Below are 21,350 nucleotides of genomic sequence, written 5' to 3'. Positions count from 1 at the left end.
ATTCCTCACTGAAACCTGGTTAACCTCAGACACAGACCCTAGAATAAAAGAAGTATGCCCGCCAGGATACAAAATAACAGTAACCTGCAGAGAGAAAAAAAGAGGAGGAGGACTAGCAATAATAACCAAGAACTCCCTAACTCTAAACATACTTGAAAAAACATCCACTCCGCAAATGGATTTCCTAGCGTGTCAACTCACAAACCCAACACTAAAAAATTCTCTAAACTGCTTGCTCTGCTACATAACACCAGGAAACTGGACCACAGTGAGACCTGAATTTGAAAACTTCATCTACCAAAACTCACTAACAGCTGAATATAACCTCATCCTAGGAGACCTAAACCTACACCTAGAAGACACAACCTCCACACCAGCAAATAACTGTCTATCCTTCCTCAATGCCTTATCCTTCCAGATCCTAAACCCACAAACCACCCATGAAAAAGGTCATCAACTGGACATTGCTGCATTCATGTCTCACCAACCATCCAATCCAGCAATCCAAACTCCTAACGGAACATGGTCCCCATCCCTATGGTCAGACCACTACATTTATAACTTCAACATCAATTGGACCAAGACCAAACACACACCTCAATCAAAAAAAACCACACATACCTCACGCAAACATATCGACCCAACCATTTTCTGGTCAAATGTAGACGAAACTATCCAAGACTGCGACCCAAAAAACTTCATCTCCCACTGGAAAAATGTATCCACCAACATCCTTGATGATCTGGCACCCCTACAAACCAAAACCAGAACCAGCAGGAAATCAGACCAATGGTTTGATAATGAATTACTCCAACTCAAAAGACAGTGTAGAAGATTAGAAAGAAAATGGAGAAAAAAGAACCAAGATCAAACAAAAACCGACTGGAAAAAAATCAACAAACAATACAAAAATCTACTAAAAGATAAGAGGAAAAGCTACTATACTAATCTCATAGGCACGGAAACCCAAGATTCCAAAAAAATATTCCAAATCCTGAAAGAATTAACAGACACCAAACCATACACTACCACCACGAACACACCTCCACCATCACCCACCCTCTTAGCAGAACACTTCAAGAACAAAATCACCAACACCAGAGCCACACTCATCCTTAACCCATCCCATCAAAATCCAATCACAATCCACCCTACAGGAAAAGAGGCAACCGCAGCAGACAGAATTTGGACTCAATTCCCTAACATACAATGGTCAGAATTCAACAAATTCTACAAAAAATACAGCCATGCCTCCTGTGACCTCAACCATTGCCCCTCATATCTCCTTACCACCTCTAGTGTAAAATTCCGCACCATAACTCTACAATGGATCCAATTCACGCTCACAGAAGGCACATTCCCTGCTGACCTCAGCGAAATTGTCATCACCCCAATCCAAAAAGACCCAAAAGCACCACAAAACCTCCCATCTAACTTTAGACCTATAGCCTCAATTCCGCTATATGTCAAAATTATAGAAGGCCTAGTAGCCAAACTCCTCACCAATTACATAGAGGACCACAACCTACTCCACCCCATGCAATCAGGCTTCAGAACAAACTTCAGTACAGAGACACTACTAGGCTCCCTTATGGATACCGTCAGACAACAACTTAGTACAGGGAAAAAAATGCTACTCATACAACTGGACCTATCGGCGGCATTCGACTTAGTAGACCACAACATCCTTCTACAGATCTTAGATGCAATAGGCATCTCAGATAAAGTATACTCCTGGTTTGAAGGATTCCTAAAACTCAGAACCTACAGTGTAAAATCAAACAAAGAAAAGTCAGAATCCTGGTCAAACCCCTGCGGCGTACCACAAGGATCTCCACTATCCCCTACCCTCTTCAATCTCTACACTGCCTCTCTAGGAACGCATCTGGATAATCTAGGCATAACCTCCTATAGTTATGCGGATGACATCACCATCCTCGTCCCATACGATCATTCTAAACCTACCATGACAGACAAACTTCACCAAACACTTGAAACAGTCACAACCTGGATGAAAAATCACAAACTTAAACTCAACCAAGACAAAACCAAATTCATCCTCCTAGAAAATGACAAGATCCAAACCACAACCAACCTAGACATAAACGCAATCAAATATCCCATCCAAACCACCATAAAACTACTAGGCATGACCATAGACAGATGCTGCACTATGCAACCGCAAATAAATAAAACAATTCAAAAATCATTCGCAATCATGAGAAATCTGAGACAAGTCCGAAAATTCTTTGAAAGAACACAATTCCAACTTATAGTACAATCCCTAATACTAGGTATATTGGACTACTGTAACATACTCTTCCTTCCATGTCCTGCAACTACGATAAGACAACTCCAAACAATCCAAAATACAGCTTTGAGACTCATCTACTCATTGAAAAAACATGACCACATCACTGAAGCCTTCATCAACTCACACTGGCTCCCAATCCAAGAAAGAATCCAATTCAAATTCTACTGCATATTATTTAAAACCCTACACGGAGACAGCCCATCATACCTGAACAATCGCCTCATCCAAGCACCCAGTACCAGACACAGAAAAACGCACTCCCCATTCATACAATAGTGCTTTTTTTTTGCACCAATTTTTGGAGCAACTTACCATTTAGCCCCTAGTGCGGAAAACCAGTACTAAGCTTTCAATATTGTCTCTGTCCTAAATCTGTCACTGTTGCAGCTCACTATTTATATCCCTAAATTTAGGAGTTTAGTGAAATTTGGAATACAAATTTAGGCTCTTGGCTTTAATAAATTTTCAAAGGGAGGAACATAAATTTTTTCAATAATCTAAGTTTATTATTCTCAAATCTGAATTATTCCTCAATCTCATGACTCCATTCAATCCCCTAAAAAGGTAACGGATTTGCTTACTTCTGCTATGCTGCCATCCAGAATTCTCTGCCGAATCCAACTTGTGGAGGCCTGTTTAGCTAAAGCATGCCAATATTCCTGCATATCTATTACAACGTTCCAATACATGGAGGGGCATTTTCAATATGAAGTCTAAATCTGATTTTGGATGTTTTGGGAAAACATCCTAAAATCCAGTAGAGAAAATGACCATTCTCAAACCAGAGAAATATCTTTTTTTTTCTTTCAAAAATGGCCATTTCCTAGATGTGTTTGTTCTCAGTGTGTCTATCTTTTTGAACTATTTTTTTTTAAAAATGTTCAAATGAAAAAAGGAACACAATCAATCTTTAGGATGTAGGAGGGGGGGGGGGCAGTATTCTTAGTAGACTGGCCACATAGACATCCCAGCAAAACAGTGGGGCACTCTATGAGGCACTGTAGTGAACTTCACATAAAAGGTCCCAGATACATCTCATCATAGTCCCTTTAAATTGTATGGTGAGCCCTCCAAAACTCACCCACAACCTGCTTTATTTATTTATTCAGTTTTCTGTACTGTTCTCCCAGGGGAATGGTTTACAAGAATTTATTCAGGTTCTCAAGCATTTTTCCCTGTCTGTCCTGGTGGGCATACAATCTTTCTAACGTACCTGGGGTAATGGGGGGGGGGGGGGAGCTGGATTAAGTGACTTGCCCAGGGTCACAAGGAGCAGTGTGGGTTTGAACCTACAACTTCAGTGTGCTGAGGCTATAGATTTAACCACTGTACCATACTCTCCCCCAACTATATACTGTACCTTTTTTTTTTTTTCAAGTACCTTTCTTATTTCTAATCTTAATGTATATTTTTTGTAAACCGCTTAGAACCTAACGGATGTAGCGGTATATAAGAAATAAATTACATTACAAAAATAAATTACATTACATTACATTACCCAACTGTATACCTCCCCAACAGTCCTTATGTCTGCAGTTATTACCTATATGTCAGTACAGTAGATTTTTGTTGGGCTCACACTTTCTACCACAAGTATACTAGTTAGAGTGGGATATGGACCTGGGTCCCCTTTTCTGTAATCCACTGATTCAGCCATCAGGCTACTCCAGAGACCTGCTTGCTGCTCTGATAAGATCAGCCACAACATCTGAAGCTGTCATAGAGGCTACCAAAGATCTCCAGTATCTCATTAAAAATTTCCTGCATCCTATTCCACATATGTCACACCAATTCATTGGAGGTGCTAATTCATGTTCTCAGAACATCATTTCTCATCTGTTCAACTATTCAACTCTTCTCCGATGGTCCTCCCCTTGCCAAAAGGAGTCAAGTATAAGCACATTTTCAACCCTCTGCTTACCTACATTGTTATCATAACCTGGAACAGCCTATCAACAAGCACAAGAAAATAAATCTCATTACCTAAAGTTCAGGAGAAAACCAAAAACACTTCTATACCACACAGGGTCAGGATCAACCATGCAAGAGCAATCCAGATAATCCTTGCTCTCCCCCTCCAAATGACTTCTGTAAATAATTACACTTCACACAAAAAAACAGCATCCTTTCCAATCAATACAGAACCATTCACTACCATAACACATCCCGGTGGGGAAAAAGCCTCAGGTTTAAAGAGCCCACCCTACAGAACTCCTGAAAGGAGAACATAAAATAGGGTAGCTCACCTTCAATCATTGGCTGGGTGAAGTTTTTTCAGCTGATGAGTGAAGGTGAGCTACCCTATTTTATGTTCTCCTTTCAGGAGTTCTGTAGGGTGGGCTCTTTAAACCTGAGGCTTTTTCTTCACTGGGATGTGTTGTGGTAGTGAATGCTGGTTTTGTGTGTGTGTTTTTGCTATACATAACTCCCATTTACATGATCCTATGCTATGTATCTTACAAGTTGTACTGTATATCTGATTCTAATGTTCTACTGTAAACTCCCCAGGTAATGTGTGGGCTCTTAGAATTGTAAATCACCTGGAACCTATACAGGCATAGAGAGATCCACAAATCCTAAATTAGATTAGATTAGTTTGTACTGTTTCATTCACACCTTTCAATGGTGGAAGGGGGTCAGTTACCACTGGGGGAATAAGAGAGCCATGCTTTCATGCCTCCAGCAGACATCTGGCCAGTTTGACCACCTTTTTGGCATTTATTATTGAAACATATCTGGCCTCAAATGTCCACGTTTTTCCCTGAACGTTTTCTGCAATGTTCCATTATTGCAAAAAAAATGTCCAAATTACATGTCCACCCTAATCCTGCCCCAATACACGCTCCCTTGAGATTTAAATGCACTTCAGGCAAACAGCATAAAAAACTTTCTAAAAATGTGTTTTGAAAATGGCAATTTGGACATTTTAACAAATAACCTCTCCCCCCTTTACAAAACCACACATGAGGTTTTTAATGCCGGCTGGTGTGCGGAATGCTCTGCGCTGTTCCGACACTCATAGGAATTCTATGACAGTTGGAGCAGTGCAGAGCATTCAGTATACCAACCAGTGCTAAAAACCTCTTACCAGTGCTTAAAAACCCCCTTTTGTAAAAGGGGGGGAGGACATCCAAATGCCAATTTATGCCATTTTGGTGATTTTTTTTTCTCTTTTGAAAATGAGCCCCATAGTCTTCCTTCAAACAAATTTGGTGCATTTCCTAAATAATCTGTCCTTTTGTTATCTGCTCATATGTGGCATTGCACCAGATAACATGATACTTGAACTATTCCTATCTAGAAATGTGGTTTTGTACCTCTTTCATTTGTGTAACCCCATCCGGTTATCGTGCAAGCAGAATAGATGTTATTTCTGAATGTTTTTGATGGTAGGCAGATTGGTTTCTGAACAACTAAAATGACAGAAGCAGAAGCATTTACAACTCAATAAATGAAGAATGGATTTTTTTTTAAAGAAGTATTTTTGACATCAAAAGATATCTTGCTTACCTGTATAAGGAATTGGAGTTTCAAGTTGAAACAAAGCAATGTCATAGCCTATTTCTGCTACTTTATAGAGGGGGTGAATAACAATTTGTTTGACTGTGAAAGAAGGTGTGATTTTATTTATATTTGACTGATTTGAGATGCCTCCATAAGTAATCCAAATGTCATTTCTTTTGAACCTAGAAAATAAACATTGGATAAATGAAAATATTGCTTTCATGAACACTTTGGGCCCGATTTTATATATCACCTAAAAAATTAGCAACAACTAAACTAAACTAAACTAAACTAAACTAAACTAAACTAAACCTTAGGTTTGTATACCGCACCATCTCCACAAGCGTAGAGCTCGGCACGGTTTACAGGGTTAGGTTGAAAAGGAGCTACAATGAAGGGTTATAGGAAAGGAGCTAGGAAGATAAAGAGGGACAGGGTACCAAAGAGCGGGAGGTGTTAGATTTTTGAAAAGAGCCAAGTTTTCAGGTGTTTGCGGAAGGATTGGAGGGAGTTTGAAATTCTGAGCGGTGATGTGAGGTTGTTCCAGAGTTCTGTGGTTCTAAAGGGGAGGGATGTTCCTAGTTTTCCTACGCGGGATATACCTTTTGCAGAGGGGAATGATAGTTTCAGTTTTTGGGAGGATCTAGTGGAATTAGGGTTAGAGGAGTTCCAGAAGAGTGGGATAATGGGAGGGAGGATGCCATGTAGGATCTTGAAAGCTAAACAGGCACATTTAAAAAGGACTCTGGAGTGAACTGGGAGCCAGTGAAGTTTGGACAGGAGTGGGGAGACGTGGTCGAACTTGCCTTTAGCGAAAATAAGCTTGGCCGCAGCGTTCTGGATTAGCTGAAGTCTATGGAGTTTTTTTTTAGTTAGGCTTAAATAGATGGAGTTGCAATAATCCAGTCTAGAGAGGATGGTGGATTGAACAAGGACGACGAAGTGAGAATGATGAAAGTACGATCTCACTTTCCTCAACATATGAAGACTAAAGAAGCATTTTTTTACCAAGAAGTTGAGGTGGTCATTGAAGGAGAGAGAGGAGTCTATGATGATGCCAAGGACTTTGCTTGAAAACTCAAGCTGAAGAGTGGAGCCGGAAGATAATGGAATGGAGGTGGGTAAATGACCTAATATTGGGCCGAGCCAAAGTAGTTTTGTTTTGGACTCGTTCATTTTCATTTGTACAGAATGTGCCCAGGATTGAAGGTTCATTATACATGCGGATATGTTCTCAGCGAGGTTAGTGAGGTTCGAGTCGGTCTCAAGGAGGATGAGGATATCGTCAGCATAGGTGTAGAGAGTTTCCAGGGGGGATAGATGAAGGAGTTTCAAAGAGGACATGTAAATATTGAAAAGGATAGGAGAGAGGGGTGAGCCTTGCGGGACTCCACATATCGGCTTCCAGAGAGGGGATGAGCACGATTGTATAAAAATTAGGAGCTCTGTATAGAATCACATTTAGCGCTGCCTAAGCATCATTTGGCATCTATTTATGCCAGGGTTTTCTTTGCCTAAGTGCCTGCGCCTAATTCAAAAAGAGGCATTAAACTCAAAAACACACCCACAATCCACCCCCTAACCACACCCACTTTTAGGTAAGCACTTTGGACTAGGTGCCTACTTTTCACAGAATCACGTTTTTCGAGTTAGGCACCCAACTTTCAATTAATAGCAATTATGAAGTGTTAAGTGCCAATTATCAGACTAATTAAGCCTATTAACCAATTAACCCCCCTTTTACAAAGCAGCAGTAGCAGCTGCTCAAAGTAAATGCTCTGATGCTCATTAAATCCCTATGGGCATCGGAGCGATTACCGCAGCAGCAGCCAATACGAGCAAAAACAAAAGATTGATCCTGATAACTCCACAGACCAAATATCCATGATACTGTGGAGAAGTGATGTTCCTGATATGGACTTTATTAATGATTCAACTTGACAATCCACATAAAAAACCCTCTAGGACCCAGTCCTAGAGGCCTTGAACCCAACACGGTTTGTGTTTCGACAAGAATGTCTTCCTCGGGGGTCCCTGTTAGCCCCAAGGCAAGGATTCGTGGATAAACTAAACAGTCCAAATATGCTAGAACGCAAAAACTCCACTTAGTCATCCGAGCCCTTCTCTCTTGTGGAGTTTTTGCGGACTAGCAAATTTGGACTGTTTAGTTTATCCACAAATCCTTACCTTAGGGCCAACAGGGACCCCTGAGGAAGACATTCTTGTTGAAACATAGACCATCACGCATCAAAACCTGGCTACACTTCTGAGTGGGTGTACAGTTGTATAAGAGAATTTGGACACTGTTGGGGCTCATTGTTTAATGTTGCTTTTATATAACAGGCACTTATTTTATATAACAGGCACTTATTTGGACATTTCATATAAATGTTCTGTTATGAAATAACAACCCCCTCCCCCCAGCACATGTACATAGAGGAACAATTTCCAAACTGTGTGCACAGGTGAAGTCTGAAAAAAAACAAACCTTCCCTTTGAAAATTGCCTAGTAAAAAATATGTGCACGGTTCACAGATTTGTACCTGCTTTCTGTGTGAGCACTTTCAGGGTAAACTTGTGTGCATACTTTTGGGAAATACAAGAAAGAAAGAAATGATTTTGAAAAGACAGACATATGCATTGGTTGCACAAAGCTGAATGGATTTTTTTTTTTTATTACATGTGATGTGATGCAGTTGACTAATTTATGAGATGCACCGTGGCACAGGATTACTCACTGATGTCTTTTTCCTCCATCCATTTATTTATAGGTGCTGATTTTACAAGCCCAGTAACTTTTTTTTCCCCCACCCATCACCTCTTATTGATTGGCTTTGATAAACTATTGACCAGATTTTAAATTAAGCATTGAACCATTCCAAACTGCATTCATGCGATGAAAGGGCTTTTGATACCCCTCTTCAAAGTAAGAAAAATCGCCTTGCAAAATAGTAATACTCACTGCTCCGGGATACAGTGGGCAGCTGTTACTATCCAGCGACTATTAATTATTGATCCTCCACAAATGTGCCTTGAAGATGGATGTCCTTCGATGTGTAAGCTCACTTGCCAGGGCCACTTCTCGATAGAACTAGGCTTACCTCCAATAATTCTTGAGTCATTTTTGCCTGACTGCCCACATACTATTAGAACAATATAGAAAAATATAGACACTATTTTATAGATTGATATCAAATGTTTGCTTTATTTTTAAACAATAGCAGATAATTAGAAGTGATAATAGAAAGGCAAAGACTGAATATCACAGTATTGGCTTCATTTATATATGTCAGGGTAATTATATAATGAGATGCCTATTAGGGATGGCAGCTAGAAAACTTTCACTTCTTGTGTCCATTTATGGGAATAACCATTTTAGTCCTATTTTTTGGCCTTTTTTTTTTTTTTTTTTGCTACAAGAGCAATGTTATTGTGTGCCCTCTTTGCAAGTGAGCAGAACCCCCACCTCATCCCCATGAAATTTGATGTCTTTTTCATGTGCTGTCAATAGTGGGCTGTTTTAAAGTGCACACTAGTCACAAAGATGTTTTTAGGCATTCTCAGTTCAAAAAGAAAAACTGACTAGTGTTCAATAATATGAGTAATAAAACTCAAAAAAATCAAATGAACCCAGTGATGTGTAGCCAATAATGAAAAAAATGAGGAAAAGGACCTCAAAATGACCAAGTGTTGATTGTTTTGAGGTCCTTTTCCTTGTTTTTTTTCATGTGTTGGGCGCTTTGAGGTTATTTTGAGGTTTTCCTCGGTTTTTTCATATGTTGGGCACTTTCAGATTATTTTCCCTGGGTTTTTTTTTCACTGGGTTCAATTGTTTTCTGACTTTTATATCTATTTAGACGCCATTTACAGATTTTGCCCCTACGAAAATGCCCCTAGGAAAATGCTGAAAACGCAATTATTTGCCAATGCCTTCCTATGCTAATGCTTATTCCTCTGATAATATCCTCTTTAGATTTCCCTGTCAGTAATGTATGATTTAAAGCAGGGGTGCCCACACTTTATGGGCTTGCAAGCTACTTTTATGACTAAGTCAAAATGATCTACCAACAATAAAATTAAAAAAAACCCACAAAGCACACTGAAAGGCAGAGAAAATGTTAATTATTCATATTCCGGGGTTTTTCAAAGAGGTCACGGCAGATGACTCTATGCAATGTCACCTCAGTAACAAAATACAAAAATAGACAAATACACCCCCTCCCTTTTTACTAAACCACAATAGTAGGTTTTAGCACAGGGAGTTACGCTGAATGCCTCGTGCTGCTCTCAATGCTCATAGGCTCCCTGTGCTAAAAAACGCTATTGCGGTTTAGTAAAAGGGAGCCATAGTGCAAAATATAGACAGCAGATATAAATTCTCAAAACTGACACATTTTGATCACTAAATTGAAAATAAAATCATTTTTCCTACCTTTGCTGTTTGGTGATTTCATGAGTCTCTGGTTGCACTTTCTTCTTCTGACTGTGCATCCAATCTTTCTTCCTTTCTTTCAGCCTCCTGTATGTTTCCTCTCCTCCAGACCTCATTCTCTCCCCCAACTTTTTCTTTCTGTCTCCCTGTTCCCCCTTCTTTCTGTCTCCCTGTCTGCCCCCTTTCTTTCTTTCTCCGTGCCCTCCCCAAGCTACTCGGTTTGCTGCCACCGCCACTGGGGAACAGCCCCCCAAGCCACCGCCGTCCCAAGCTTTCCCTGCAGAAGCGTCGCGCTGACCAGCATTCCGCTCCCTGACGTCAATTCTGACGTAGGAGAGGAAGTTCCGGGCCAAAAAGGCATTTCTCCTCATTCCATCCAGCCTGAGCCCCATCTCTCCTTGATCCAGCATTTCCCTTCTGTGTCTGTCAGAATTACCATTCCACCTATTTTCCAGTATCACCCTTCTTTGTGTCCATCTCACCTATATCCCTATCTCAACACTTTTTCAGAATCTTCATTTGTCTCTGTCCTTGTCTTTACCCCATGTTCACCATTTGCCCTTTCAATGTCTTTATCTCCCCCCCCACACACACTTTTTCAGCATTACTTCTATGTCTCTATTTCACCTCCTCTTCATGTCCCCTCTGTATCTCTATCCTTATTCAGTAGGTCCTGCTTACTCTTTCTCTTCTTTGTGTCACTATCTCCATTTTCAGCTTTCCCCCCTTTTCCTTTGTTAATGCACCCTGTAGCCAGAATCTTTCCACCCTCCCTCCACTCCGGCCCAGCCCAGTATGAAATATTTCCTTTTGTTTCCCTCCCCTCTCTCTCTTCTGTTCCCTCACCCACGAGTCCTGCATTTGGCCCTCTCCCTTCTACCTGCACCTGGCAAAACCCCCCTGCTCCGCGGCTCTCTTAAGCAACTCCTCAGCAGCGGTGATCAAGACAAGCTGCCAACATCGAGGACTTCCCTCTACAAGTCCCGCCTTTGTGGAAAAAGGAAGTTGAAACAAGTGGGACTCGCAGAGGGTAGGCCCCGACGTCAGAAGCTTGTGTCGATCGCTGCTGCTGAGTGCCGAAGAGAGCCGCGGAGCAGGGGTTGTGGCCGGAAGCAGGTAGAAGGGAGAGGGCTGCTGGAAGAGGTAGAAGTTCCGGATTATGACACCGACCCGGGCCAGGATGATTTCTTTTTCAGGCTGTTGTTGCTGCCGCCACCACGCCCCCCCCCGAAATGACAAAAACAGCCTAATGCCCGGCGTCGGCATCTTTGACGTCGGGGAGAGGAAGGCGGGACGGCAATACGAGTCTATCACAGAGCCCGGGATGGGCTCTGCGATCGACTCACGTTGCCTTCCTGAGCTACCGGTCGATCACGATCGAAGCGTTGGGCACCCCTGATTTAAAGCATGTTGTATTTCTGAATTGATGGTATTAAACTTGCTTTGTATGCTAATGTGAATTGATGTGGCTATCTACCTTAAAATTGATCATTCGATTTGATATCTATGTGGTTTTGCTTTGCTTTTTTGATACGTTGGTGGGATGTCTATGATGTTGTCAATACATGTCTACGTTATATGTGGAAATCGTAGGGAAACAAGATTTTATGTATGTGACTTGGAAACTGCAGAGTTGTAGGTGGTATATGAATTGTTAAATAAATAATAATTAATTAATAAATATAGTCTGTGACCCAAAATTGTCCGGGAGAGATGGAGTTTAACAGGCTCATTTTTTAAAAAGATGGATGTCCAAAAGACAACATAAACCAGCTCTTGGGCATCTTACTAGTCAAAATGTACAAGTGGGCTTTGACAGAGTGTATGAAACCCTGCCACTTCCCCTGCTTAACACTGCTGCTCAGACTCAGAATAAACCTCAGGAAAATCCGGCACGCCCCCTCCTTGCTAAATTGTCTCACTATCACAGCAGCAGTATGAAGGAGGGGAGAAAAGTAGGAAACCAGGAAGTGACTTTGGGGAACTTAAAAGGCCGAGACAGACCCAGGAGGAGAGGTGTGCTAGAGGGAACTGACAGAGTTTGTAGAAGGTAAGACACTACTGCATTTAAAAATCTGTCTTTAAAAACCTGCCTTTGTTCAGTGTCTGCTAAGACCTGGGATATAATGCTGCCTAACAGTTCCCTGTACATGGAATAAAAGACTGTTTGGGGCAGGGCACATCCTATGGAGAAGGGGACTTTTGTTTGAGAAAGACTGGGGAAAAGCCTTACTATTTCCTTTTAAAGAACACAAACTTATGAGCCTGTGAAGAAACGGGCTCTGCACTACTGTTGAATAAAATAATTTTTTCCTTGAATGCTCAGAGTGTGGTCTGTCTGTCCGGCTGTGCAACCCTTCTTCTGAACAAGCTGCCCCACTCTATCACATGGGCATTTCTAAAACAGACTTTCTAGATTTCTTTCTGGTTATTTTACTTCCAGTGCATCCAAATCTTAAGGGGTCATGTTAAAGGTGTGTTTGGGCTTGAGACTTAAACACTCATCAGGCATAATCAAACCTTTAACAAAAGGTCCTTGGTTTTGTTTTTGACATTTGGAGCTAGACCTGTTTTAAAAGCATCTAAATGCTAAAAACATGCCGAAACCGACCGGATGACCACTGAAGGGATTAAGGCATGACATTACTTACTCCCCCAGTGGTCACCGACTCCCTCCCACCACCCAAAGTTTTTTTTAAAAAAAACATTACATTGTAGTCTATATTATGAGGGTGTGCTGAAAAGTTTTCAGCCCAAGTGAAAAGTTCTTAGCTCAAACAGCTTCAGATGTTAAAAGAGAAATTTGAGCCTAGAGAGCAGAGATTACTGCAGTGAATTTTACATTAAAAGTTCCAGGTACAGATGTCACTTTAACTTGCTGTACCTACAGTAAGATGGCACCTGCAGGTACAAGGATGACACCAAAGTTATTTGGTAGAAATTAACATTAGCTGAGCCAATCACTATGGTTAGGAAGTTTTGAGATGGGGTGGGGGGAGAAAGGGGGTTAAAAAGGTTGAGAGGGAGAATAAAAAATATAGGGTGTATGGTAAGGTAGGGTCTGATAAGAGAAGTTTGTATGGTGTGTTGCGATTGGTGGAGGTGGAGAGAGCATTGTTGAGAAGGAAGCTGGATATGGACTGGATGAGAGTTTTTGGTGGGTTGGGAAGGTTTTGTAGTGAAAGGGAAGGGTATAGTAGGTAGGATGTGATGAGGAAATTTTCTCTCCCTCCCTTGGCTGAATGGTGTTTATTTTGTTAGTTTTAAAGGGCTATGTTAGGTTGGTGATGATTGGTGGGGGGTTCACAGCTTATTTCTGCAAGTAAAATAGTATGGGGGTGCGTAAAGTGCTTTGGCACAGTTGGGACAAGTAAATATACAGTTGAGAAAATGAGGAAATGTGAATTTTGTAGGCGGCACTGCTGCGAGGGAAGCATGGCCTGGCGTTACCGTAGGCCATGTTTTCGAGGTTGTTGAAGAATACAAGTTGATGGGGAGCTAGTTTCGGTACCGAATAGCTCCCTGTGGGGGTGAAATGTTATTGGGGGGGTTTTGGGATTGGCTATAAAATTGTACAATGTTTGAAAGGTTTTGGGGAAAAGAAATAAAGCTGCAGCCAAACTGAATGATCCACAAATATTTAGTGGTGTCTTTATTGGTGTGATTGCAAAAGAGAAAGGTGACAGAGTGTGAATGCTAATGTTAGGGCTATTGTTATTTTGGGTAAATTTGTTATTTTGTAGTAAATTTTGGGTGGGTTTTGAGGGATTCACCATACAATGGAAGCAAGTTAAAGTGACATCTGTACCTGGGACTTTTAGTATGACATTCTTCAGTAATCCTTCTACTGTGCTGAGGAATGCTTAGCTGTCTGTGACAGTTTGCTAAGAATGTTAGCTGCCAAAAAACTTGCTTGTGTGCGTTTTTCACATGGATGTCTTTATATTTCAGAATGGCCAAAAAAGAGACGTACTAAGGACCAAAATGTCTACATAGGTCATTCTTAAAAAAAAAAAAGACAAATGTTTTGCTGTTTTGAGAATGGACATTTTCTCTATTGGATGTCGGGATGTCTTTCTCAAGATGTCCAAACTCAGACTTAGGCGTCCTATTGAAAATGCCCCTCCACGTATACCAGGGTTGAATCATGAAGAAGTAGAACCTGTGCAAAGTGCCAGATTCAACTGGTCACCTTGTTGGATAGATTGGATGGACCATGCAAGTCTTTATCTGCTGACATTTACAGTACTATATTACATTGTTAATATTTGTGCACTCTTTTGGAAACAGTAAGTCCTCTTTCCCAACAGCGCACCATGGTCTCTCCTGCACGCACTATTGAGAAACAATGTGTACTCTTTCTGTTTTCATATTGTGAATAGTACTCTATTGACAGCACATTCAAACCCCATGAAATTTTATGGTTGTTTCTGCTTATTTTCATTTGCCAATGCCATGAAGCAACATGAGAAATACCACTGACAGTTCCTATACACTGTAGCTTCAAATGAATGCATATTCCTACTATTTAAACTCATGAAAATTAGCAACAGTATGCTATAGTATGCACTGTAAACTCAGTACTTCTGATTAATGGATCTGCAGTAAATTTACCGTATTTTTCACTCCATAAGACGCACTTTTTCCTCCCCAAAAAGTGAGCGGAAATAAGGATGCATCTTATGAAGCGAATATATATATAAAAAACAAAAAACAGCGGTACCTTTATATGTTGGAGGTAGGTGGACAGCTGCCTGCTGCTTGTCGGGGCCCGCGGTGCACAAGCGCTAATGCCTGGGCCCGGACACTTCCCTAATTGGGCCAGTCGCTGGCGCTTCACAGGGCTGCTGCCTGCTGATTACTGGTATGTCGGGGACAGTGGCGCACAAGCGCTCTGCTGCCTGGGCAGGTGCCACTTCTGAATGGCTGCCTTAGTAGGTATAAAGGTACCGCCAGGGGGGAGCTGGGATGGAATTTAACGGTGCTGGGGGGCTGGGATTGAATTTAGCGGTGCTTGGGAGTTATGTAAAAATGATGATTGATTGGGGGTTCTGGGTCAGAATTTATAGGTGCTGGGGGGCTGGGATTGAATTTAAATGTGCTGGAGGTATATAAAAGTGATGATTGATTGGGGGGGCTGGGACGGAATTTAAAGGTGTCGGGTATATATTAATATACAATTTGGTTCAGAATGTTTTTTTTTCTTGTTTTCTTTCTCTAAATCTGCGGTGCGTCTTATGGTGAAGTGTGTCTTATGGAGCGAAAAATACGGTACTTTTCTGTTGCTGCAGACAGGGATATAATGCATTTCTAGCTACAGCAACATACAGTAAAGATAGCTGGCTTCATGTTGGCCCTTCTTTTAAAGGGCCAGAATAGTGTGGTACACTCCCTACTCCTGTACCTTTTGGCCCCTATCGGGTAGCAGGAAGAGATCCTCAGATTGGTGGTTACTTTTTGCATGCATCAGCCCCTTTTAACTTGCTCCTTGAGAACATCAGACCACCCTTGTGGTGAAATTACCATCATTTGTTGCTATTTTGCAGATCCTTTTGGAGAAACCAGAAACCCATCCTAATCTGTGCTGTATTCCAGTTGGAAATCCATTTGAAGACAGCCTGAGGTAACATTTGCATCTAAAGGAAAAGTGAACAAGATTTAATCTTCTTGTGGAACCCAGAACCCCTTCAATCAACTGTATTTCAGATAGTGGAAAGAAACTCTTACTGTTTTTTCCTGCATTCTTCTGGAGCTGAATTATATGTGAAAAATTGACAACGGATAGTTTTTGTGCAAAGCTGTTGACACCCTATCTGCTCAGTAACGTACGCTACAAGTAGCTCATCTCCCAAAAAGGCAACATCAGAGAAAACTGATAAATGGCAGGCTGCAACCAATAACAAACCAACAAGATAATGAGTATGTATCAATAATCTCATAAACTGATGTCAGAACTGGTCAGAATCAATAATAAACTAATTACATGGAGCATGCATTACCAGACAATAATTCTCTGCATCTTAGAAGACTAAAACCTGAGAGAGTGTTTTCTTTTGTTTGAGGTGCAGTTGGTTTCCCAGTTTTAGAAGCCTTAAGGAAGCAAAGATATCTAAAAGGAAAATTATAATATTAATCATATGGTACTTAAACAAAAAAAAAAGAAGTTAAAACAATTATATACAACTAATGTCATTTGATAAGAGATCTATGAATTATAAATAAACACATACAAGTTACAGAGATTACTGGACTGGTTGTAAAGGACATTCTTATATTTCTAATTTGCATTACAGCAAATTTTATTTTCCTTAGCAACAGCAGCAGATGAATCCAGAGATCAATGAGATAGCTGACATCTACCAGCAGGCGGAGATAGAGAAACTGATTAAAAGGTGGTCCTATTGGCTGGCACTCCTCCTGTATCTTCAGTATGCTCTATTTCCCAGCAGGTGATGGTCGCTATTCAACTAGCTCCTGAATTCTGGCTGTGACTGGAAAATTATTTTCTCCTATTGAGGTTTCTCTTCAGTGAGATGGCAATTTTATTCTCCTGTTGAGGTTTCTCTTCAGTGAGACGGGTGTCCGGCTGAACAGTGCCGGCTTTAGGGGTTACACCTGGGCCCCCCCAGGTCCCTGCCTCGCCCTCCCTCCATTGCTAGAGGGTCTGACCGGGTCTCGATATTTTTCTTCTTTCCCTTCTCTGTTAAAAAAAAAAAAGGGAGACCACAGTTGCTACATTCTGCCCTGTTAGTGCTGCACAACCAGCTCTTACTGGCTTCAGCCGGCCTTAACAACAACCTTGTGAGTATGTATGTGTTTTTTACTGTTTGAACTTCAGGTTCTGTTTGGGAGTCTTAGTACTGTGGATTAGGTCAACGTACGTTTAAGAAATGGATATTTTATTGAGGCTAAGTTTTATGACTAGAAATCCATTGAGGGAGCTGGGACTTTCCCGCCCTTGCATGCATGCACTTGGTTTCTTTGTTGATTACAGCGCGGCAGTAGCGGTGTGGTTTCATGCTCGCACTTGTTCTCCTTGTTGGGTTTCAGTGCAGCAGTAGTAGTCCTGTTTATTCCGAGGCTCTCTTTCATCGGTGTTTGTCGCAGCCATGTGCAGCTGATTGTGCAGGTGCCGGTTTATAGCAGCGTGCATGATATGGGACATGTTTTTTCTGGCGCTGTGGGAAGCACCGCACCGTTCGTCTAGTTATTCCCCGAGTCTGATTTTCTTTCTATGCAGGCCACGGCAGGGTAAATTTTGCAGGGCTTGAATTTGACTATGTTTCTAGGAGCGTTGATGCAGCGGCCACGTGTCAGCGAGAATCAGGCACGCGCTTGGGTCCTGGCGATGGTGGGAGAGCTGCAGCATTCCGGTAGTTTATTTCTAGCTGACTTTGGTCAGGGTATGCTGCGACTTCTCTCCTTTCCGGTTCAGACAAGTTGTATGTGTTTAACCAGCTTTGGGACAAGCTTGGGCAGATTTATATGTCTATGTCTGTGTTCCTGCTGTATTCACTTGAAGGAAACTGCTAGTTTAATCGGACTCTGGGGTTAGCACTCAAGGGGATTACCAGAGAGACTCTGACCTGTGCTAGGTCACCCAGTCTCAGTTTGTCTCCGGACTGGATCAACATACGGCAAATCATGGCACAGTGAGATCAGCAGTAAGATAGTGCCCTGAATTTCACACAGGTATCTCATTGTCTCTCTTGGGGTCCCTGCAGATTGAGCCTTTGTCTGTTGGTAACTGTCCTTCTTATTTGGGCCTCTGTGCTGCGCTGCATGTGTCTAGTAGTGGCATAGGATATATATGCCTAAAGGTAGTACAAACAGTTTCCAAGTTCGGGCTGTCTCTATGGGCATAATGATACTTCACATCTTCCTGCGGCCAGGACTCTCTTTCTCTATTTCTGAGGGGGCCTGGCTTCAGATTTCCATGCTTATCACGCTGGTTTCTCCTGTCGCCATTTTCTCATGGCACATGCTAGACGGACCCTCCGACCAGACAGGAAGGGCTGTACAGCTCCTTCTAACCAGGAGCCAGTTACCTATTCTATCAAACCCGCGGAGGAACACGTGCTATGTGGCTGTTAGCCTCATTCCTGAAGCTCTCATTAGCGATGTAAGCTTTGTCTGATACCTGTTAGGATGCTGTTGTTTTCCACAGGGCAGTAGATGCAGCATCTTGATTGCATCTAGTACGTATTCACTTTAAAGGACATACGTATTTCGCTCACGTTGCATGGAGTTAGTACTGTTTTCATGGTTCCAATATACTCCTCTTTACATTGCGAAACTTGATTTTTCCTAGGAGAATTTCTTTCTTCTTACAGATCCTACAGTTCTTATCCTGCCGTTAACTGACCTTCTGCATTTCATTCTGAGGGGGATCTTGACTTCTTCCAATGACTCTTCAAACTTTCTCATGAGGGGGAAGATGCTATAATGTCAGGTCAGAGGGCTGTGAACATTTTTCAGGATGCTTGCAACTTTGCATCCTCCTCAGGTTTCCGGTTCGTTCTTGGAGTCTTCAAGAACTAAGGGACGTTGTTCCACTTACTGCATGGTACCCAAGATGGGGGCATTGGGCAGGCTGGATCCCATTCTACTGAATTATTTTCTTAGGGTTACACATTTCTGCAGAAAAACTGGGAGAATATTTACATTTTCACTATGGACTCCGAATCGGCACTAGGTTTGCTTGCCTCTCTTGGAGCAGCTCTTTTGGTTTTGGCACATGCCATTTCGCCTACCCAGGGCTTCACGAACATTTTAGAAAATGTGGGCAGTGATACCGTTTTGGCACTACCAGGCAATTCACCTACTTTCTTCTTGACTGACTGTTTGATTCGGACGTCTTCCAGTCGGGCCATTTGACTGACACGAAAAGGGTGGTTTCTTTTCTTCAGTTCTTTGGACGTGAATCTTCGAATTTGTACAGTGCTCTTTTCTCCTGTACTATTTATAGGTATATCGGGGAGATGTTTTTATTCATATAGGAGAGAAATGTGTTTCTTTCCAGAGACTAGGGCGATGGGTCACAGTCTCAGGTTTGCATTCTTCTTCGGTCACCATGACCAAGAGTATGGGATTCTGTACAGGTTCTAGGATCCATGTTGCTGACTCCACTGGGAACTTCAGCTTGCTTTCCCATTATAATGCTACAGCAGTCGCTTTTGTTTCGGTGGTTCCCGGTATCTCAGGGCTCCAATTATTTGGTAGGCTCCTCAAGCATCGCTTTGTATGATTTGGTGGCTCAGCGAGATTTCTCTTTTCAAAGGCATGCCTCGTCTTTGCTGGACTAGCTGATGGCCACCAAACATCCCGGGCTGTTGGGTTGGGGGGCTCGGTGCCTTCCATCCTCAGCTCCAGGAGTCTGGTATTAAGAGGCGACTCAGTACTTGTTCATTCTTCTACTCTGGAGCATGGTCAGGCTACCTTTCTGGAGCTTCAGACCATTCTTCCAGAATGACGCTGAGGGTCTTTTCAGTCAGTATTATGATGGGGGTATTTCTCTACAGCCTGGGCAGTAGGTGATGTACTCAGTTGGCGGGTAAAGTTGTGGTTGTACTTCAATGGGTGGACCCTCATCTTCCTCTTCTGTTGGCAGATCATTTTATGGGTCAGGAAAAGAGTTTGGATAGACTTTCTCTCCACGAAATCTGAGCATGGCCCATTTATTGTATGTTAAGTGTACAGCGCTGTGTACGCTCTAGAAAGTGTAAATGTTAGTAATAGTGAAATCTTCTACATCCTGGATATTGAGAATTTTGGCTCAGGTGTTCCAGCTCTTTTTATGGAAGTGAGATCTCCTGGAACTAGACCTCATGGCCTCGTCTCAAAATTCTAAGCTTCTTAGCTTCTTCGGCGGGAACAGGGAGTGGGAGTCAGAGGGGGTAGCAGCGTGGCTTCTTTCTCGCCTCTGGTTTCTCTTTTTTCAGTGTTTTCCCCTGGCTGATGATGGCTTGGATTTGCCATCTCAAGCTCGCTTTTAGGGCACAGTATTTGTAGAATCTCTGGATTGGCTGCGCCATCCTTGCTATGCGGATCTGATGAGTCTTTCGACAGCCGGACTGTTGAGTTTCCTGGTATCTCCAGATTTGCTCACCTAGGGTCCCATCAACATGGATATTCGTACTACTTTGGTATTACGTCCTAGCTTTTGAAAAGTCATGGCTGACGTGTAAGGATTATGCGAAGCAGGTTGTTTCTTTTATCCAGGTGATACGGACGTCTTCATCTGTGGCTTTTGCTTCCTTTTGGAGGTTTTTCCTTTCATGGGTACTTCTCAACATTTGCACCCTTCCAAAGTTCTTTTTTGGCACAAGTGTATTGCCAAGGGCTTAGCGTTCAATTCCCTTCAGCTTCAAGTGCCATTCTTAGCTTGTTACAAGGGCTAGGTATATTGCTCTTTGCTTAGTTCTCAGCTTCATGTAGTTCAGTTCCTAAACGGAGTACGGTATATTCGTACACCTCTTAGAAAGCCCTGTCCAGAGTACAGTCTTAAGTTACTTCTTCGCAGTTTACCGAAGGCTTCATTTCATCCTTGTCTTTTGAAACTCTAAAGGGCTGTGCCGTTGAACACGGGGTTTCTTGTGGCCATGGCTTCAGTTCGGCGGTTTTCTGAGTTGCAGGTCTTGTTCAGCGGAGATTCCTATTTCTGATTTACAAAATCTGGGGTGTCAGTTCGGACGGTACTACAATTTCTTTCTAAGGAGGTGTCATCCTTTCTTTTATGACTCTCTCACTTTTCCTTCCTTCTTCCTGGGAGGAGAAATGGGGAGATGTGCTTTTATTCACTGCATTTTTTTAAAGTGCGTAGCATTCTCCACGAGCTAGGTTTCTAACGACTTTTAGTTGTTTAGATCACCTTTTTGTATTCTTCAAGGGATGCCTCAAACATATGGCGGTGTCCAAAGCCTCCATCGCTCAATGGGTCCAGGAGGACATTATTTCCGTTTGCTTGATGGCAGGGAAGCGGTTGGCGAAAGAACTTCATGACCATTCCGCCAGAGCGATGGCTACTTCTTGGACTCGGTCCAGAGGTTTTTTCCTTGGAGGAGTTTTATCTCGTGGCTACTTGGTCTTCCGAAAGTGCTT

General features: G+C 42.1%; 1 protein-coding gene across 1 annotated transcript in view; it reads right to left on the bottom strand.

The window, feature by feature from the left end:
• Positions 1-21,350, bottom strand: part of LOC117366873 (plasma kallikrein-like) — a 96,370-nt gene that overhangs the window by 12,756 nt on the left and 62,264 nt on the right. Inside the window, exons 7-12 of the mRNA XM_033958846.1 lie at positions 16,250-16,359; positions 15,978-16,137; positions 15,774-15,886; positions 8,781-8,961; positions 5,825-6,000; positions 5,632-5,727 (exon numbers count right to left, since the gene is read on the bottom strand). Of these exons, the coding sequence (XP_033814737.1) occupies positions 5,632-5,727; positions 5,825-6,000; positions 8,781-8,961; positions 15,774-15,886; positions 15,978-16,137; positions 16,250-16,359 (836 nt within the window). The remainder of the gene's footprint in view (positions 1-5,631; positions 5,728-5,824; positions 6,001-8,780; positions 8,962-15,773; positions 15,887-15,977; positions 16,138-16,249; positions 16,360-21,350) is intronic.

Source organism: Geotrypetes seraphini, chromosome 1 (genome assembly GCF_902459505.1).
Source record: "Geotrypetes seraphini chromosome 1, aGeoSer1.1, whole genome shotgun sequence".
Taxonomy (NCBI): Eukaryota; Metazoa; Chordata; class Amphibia; order Gymnophiona; family Dermophiidae; genus Geotrypetes; species Geotrypetes seraphini.
This window is presented reverse-complemented; position numbering and strand designations above follow the sequence as displayed.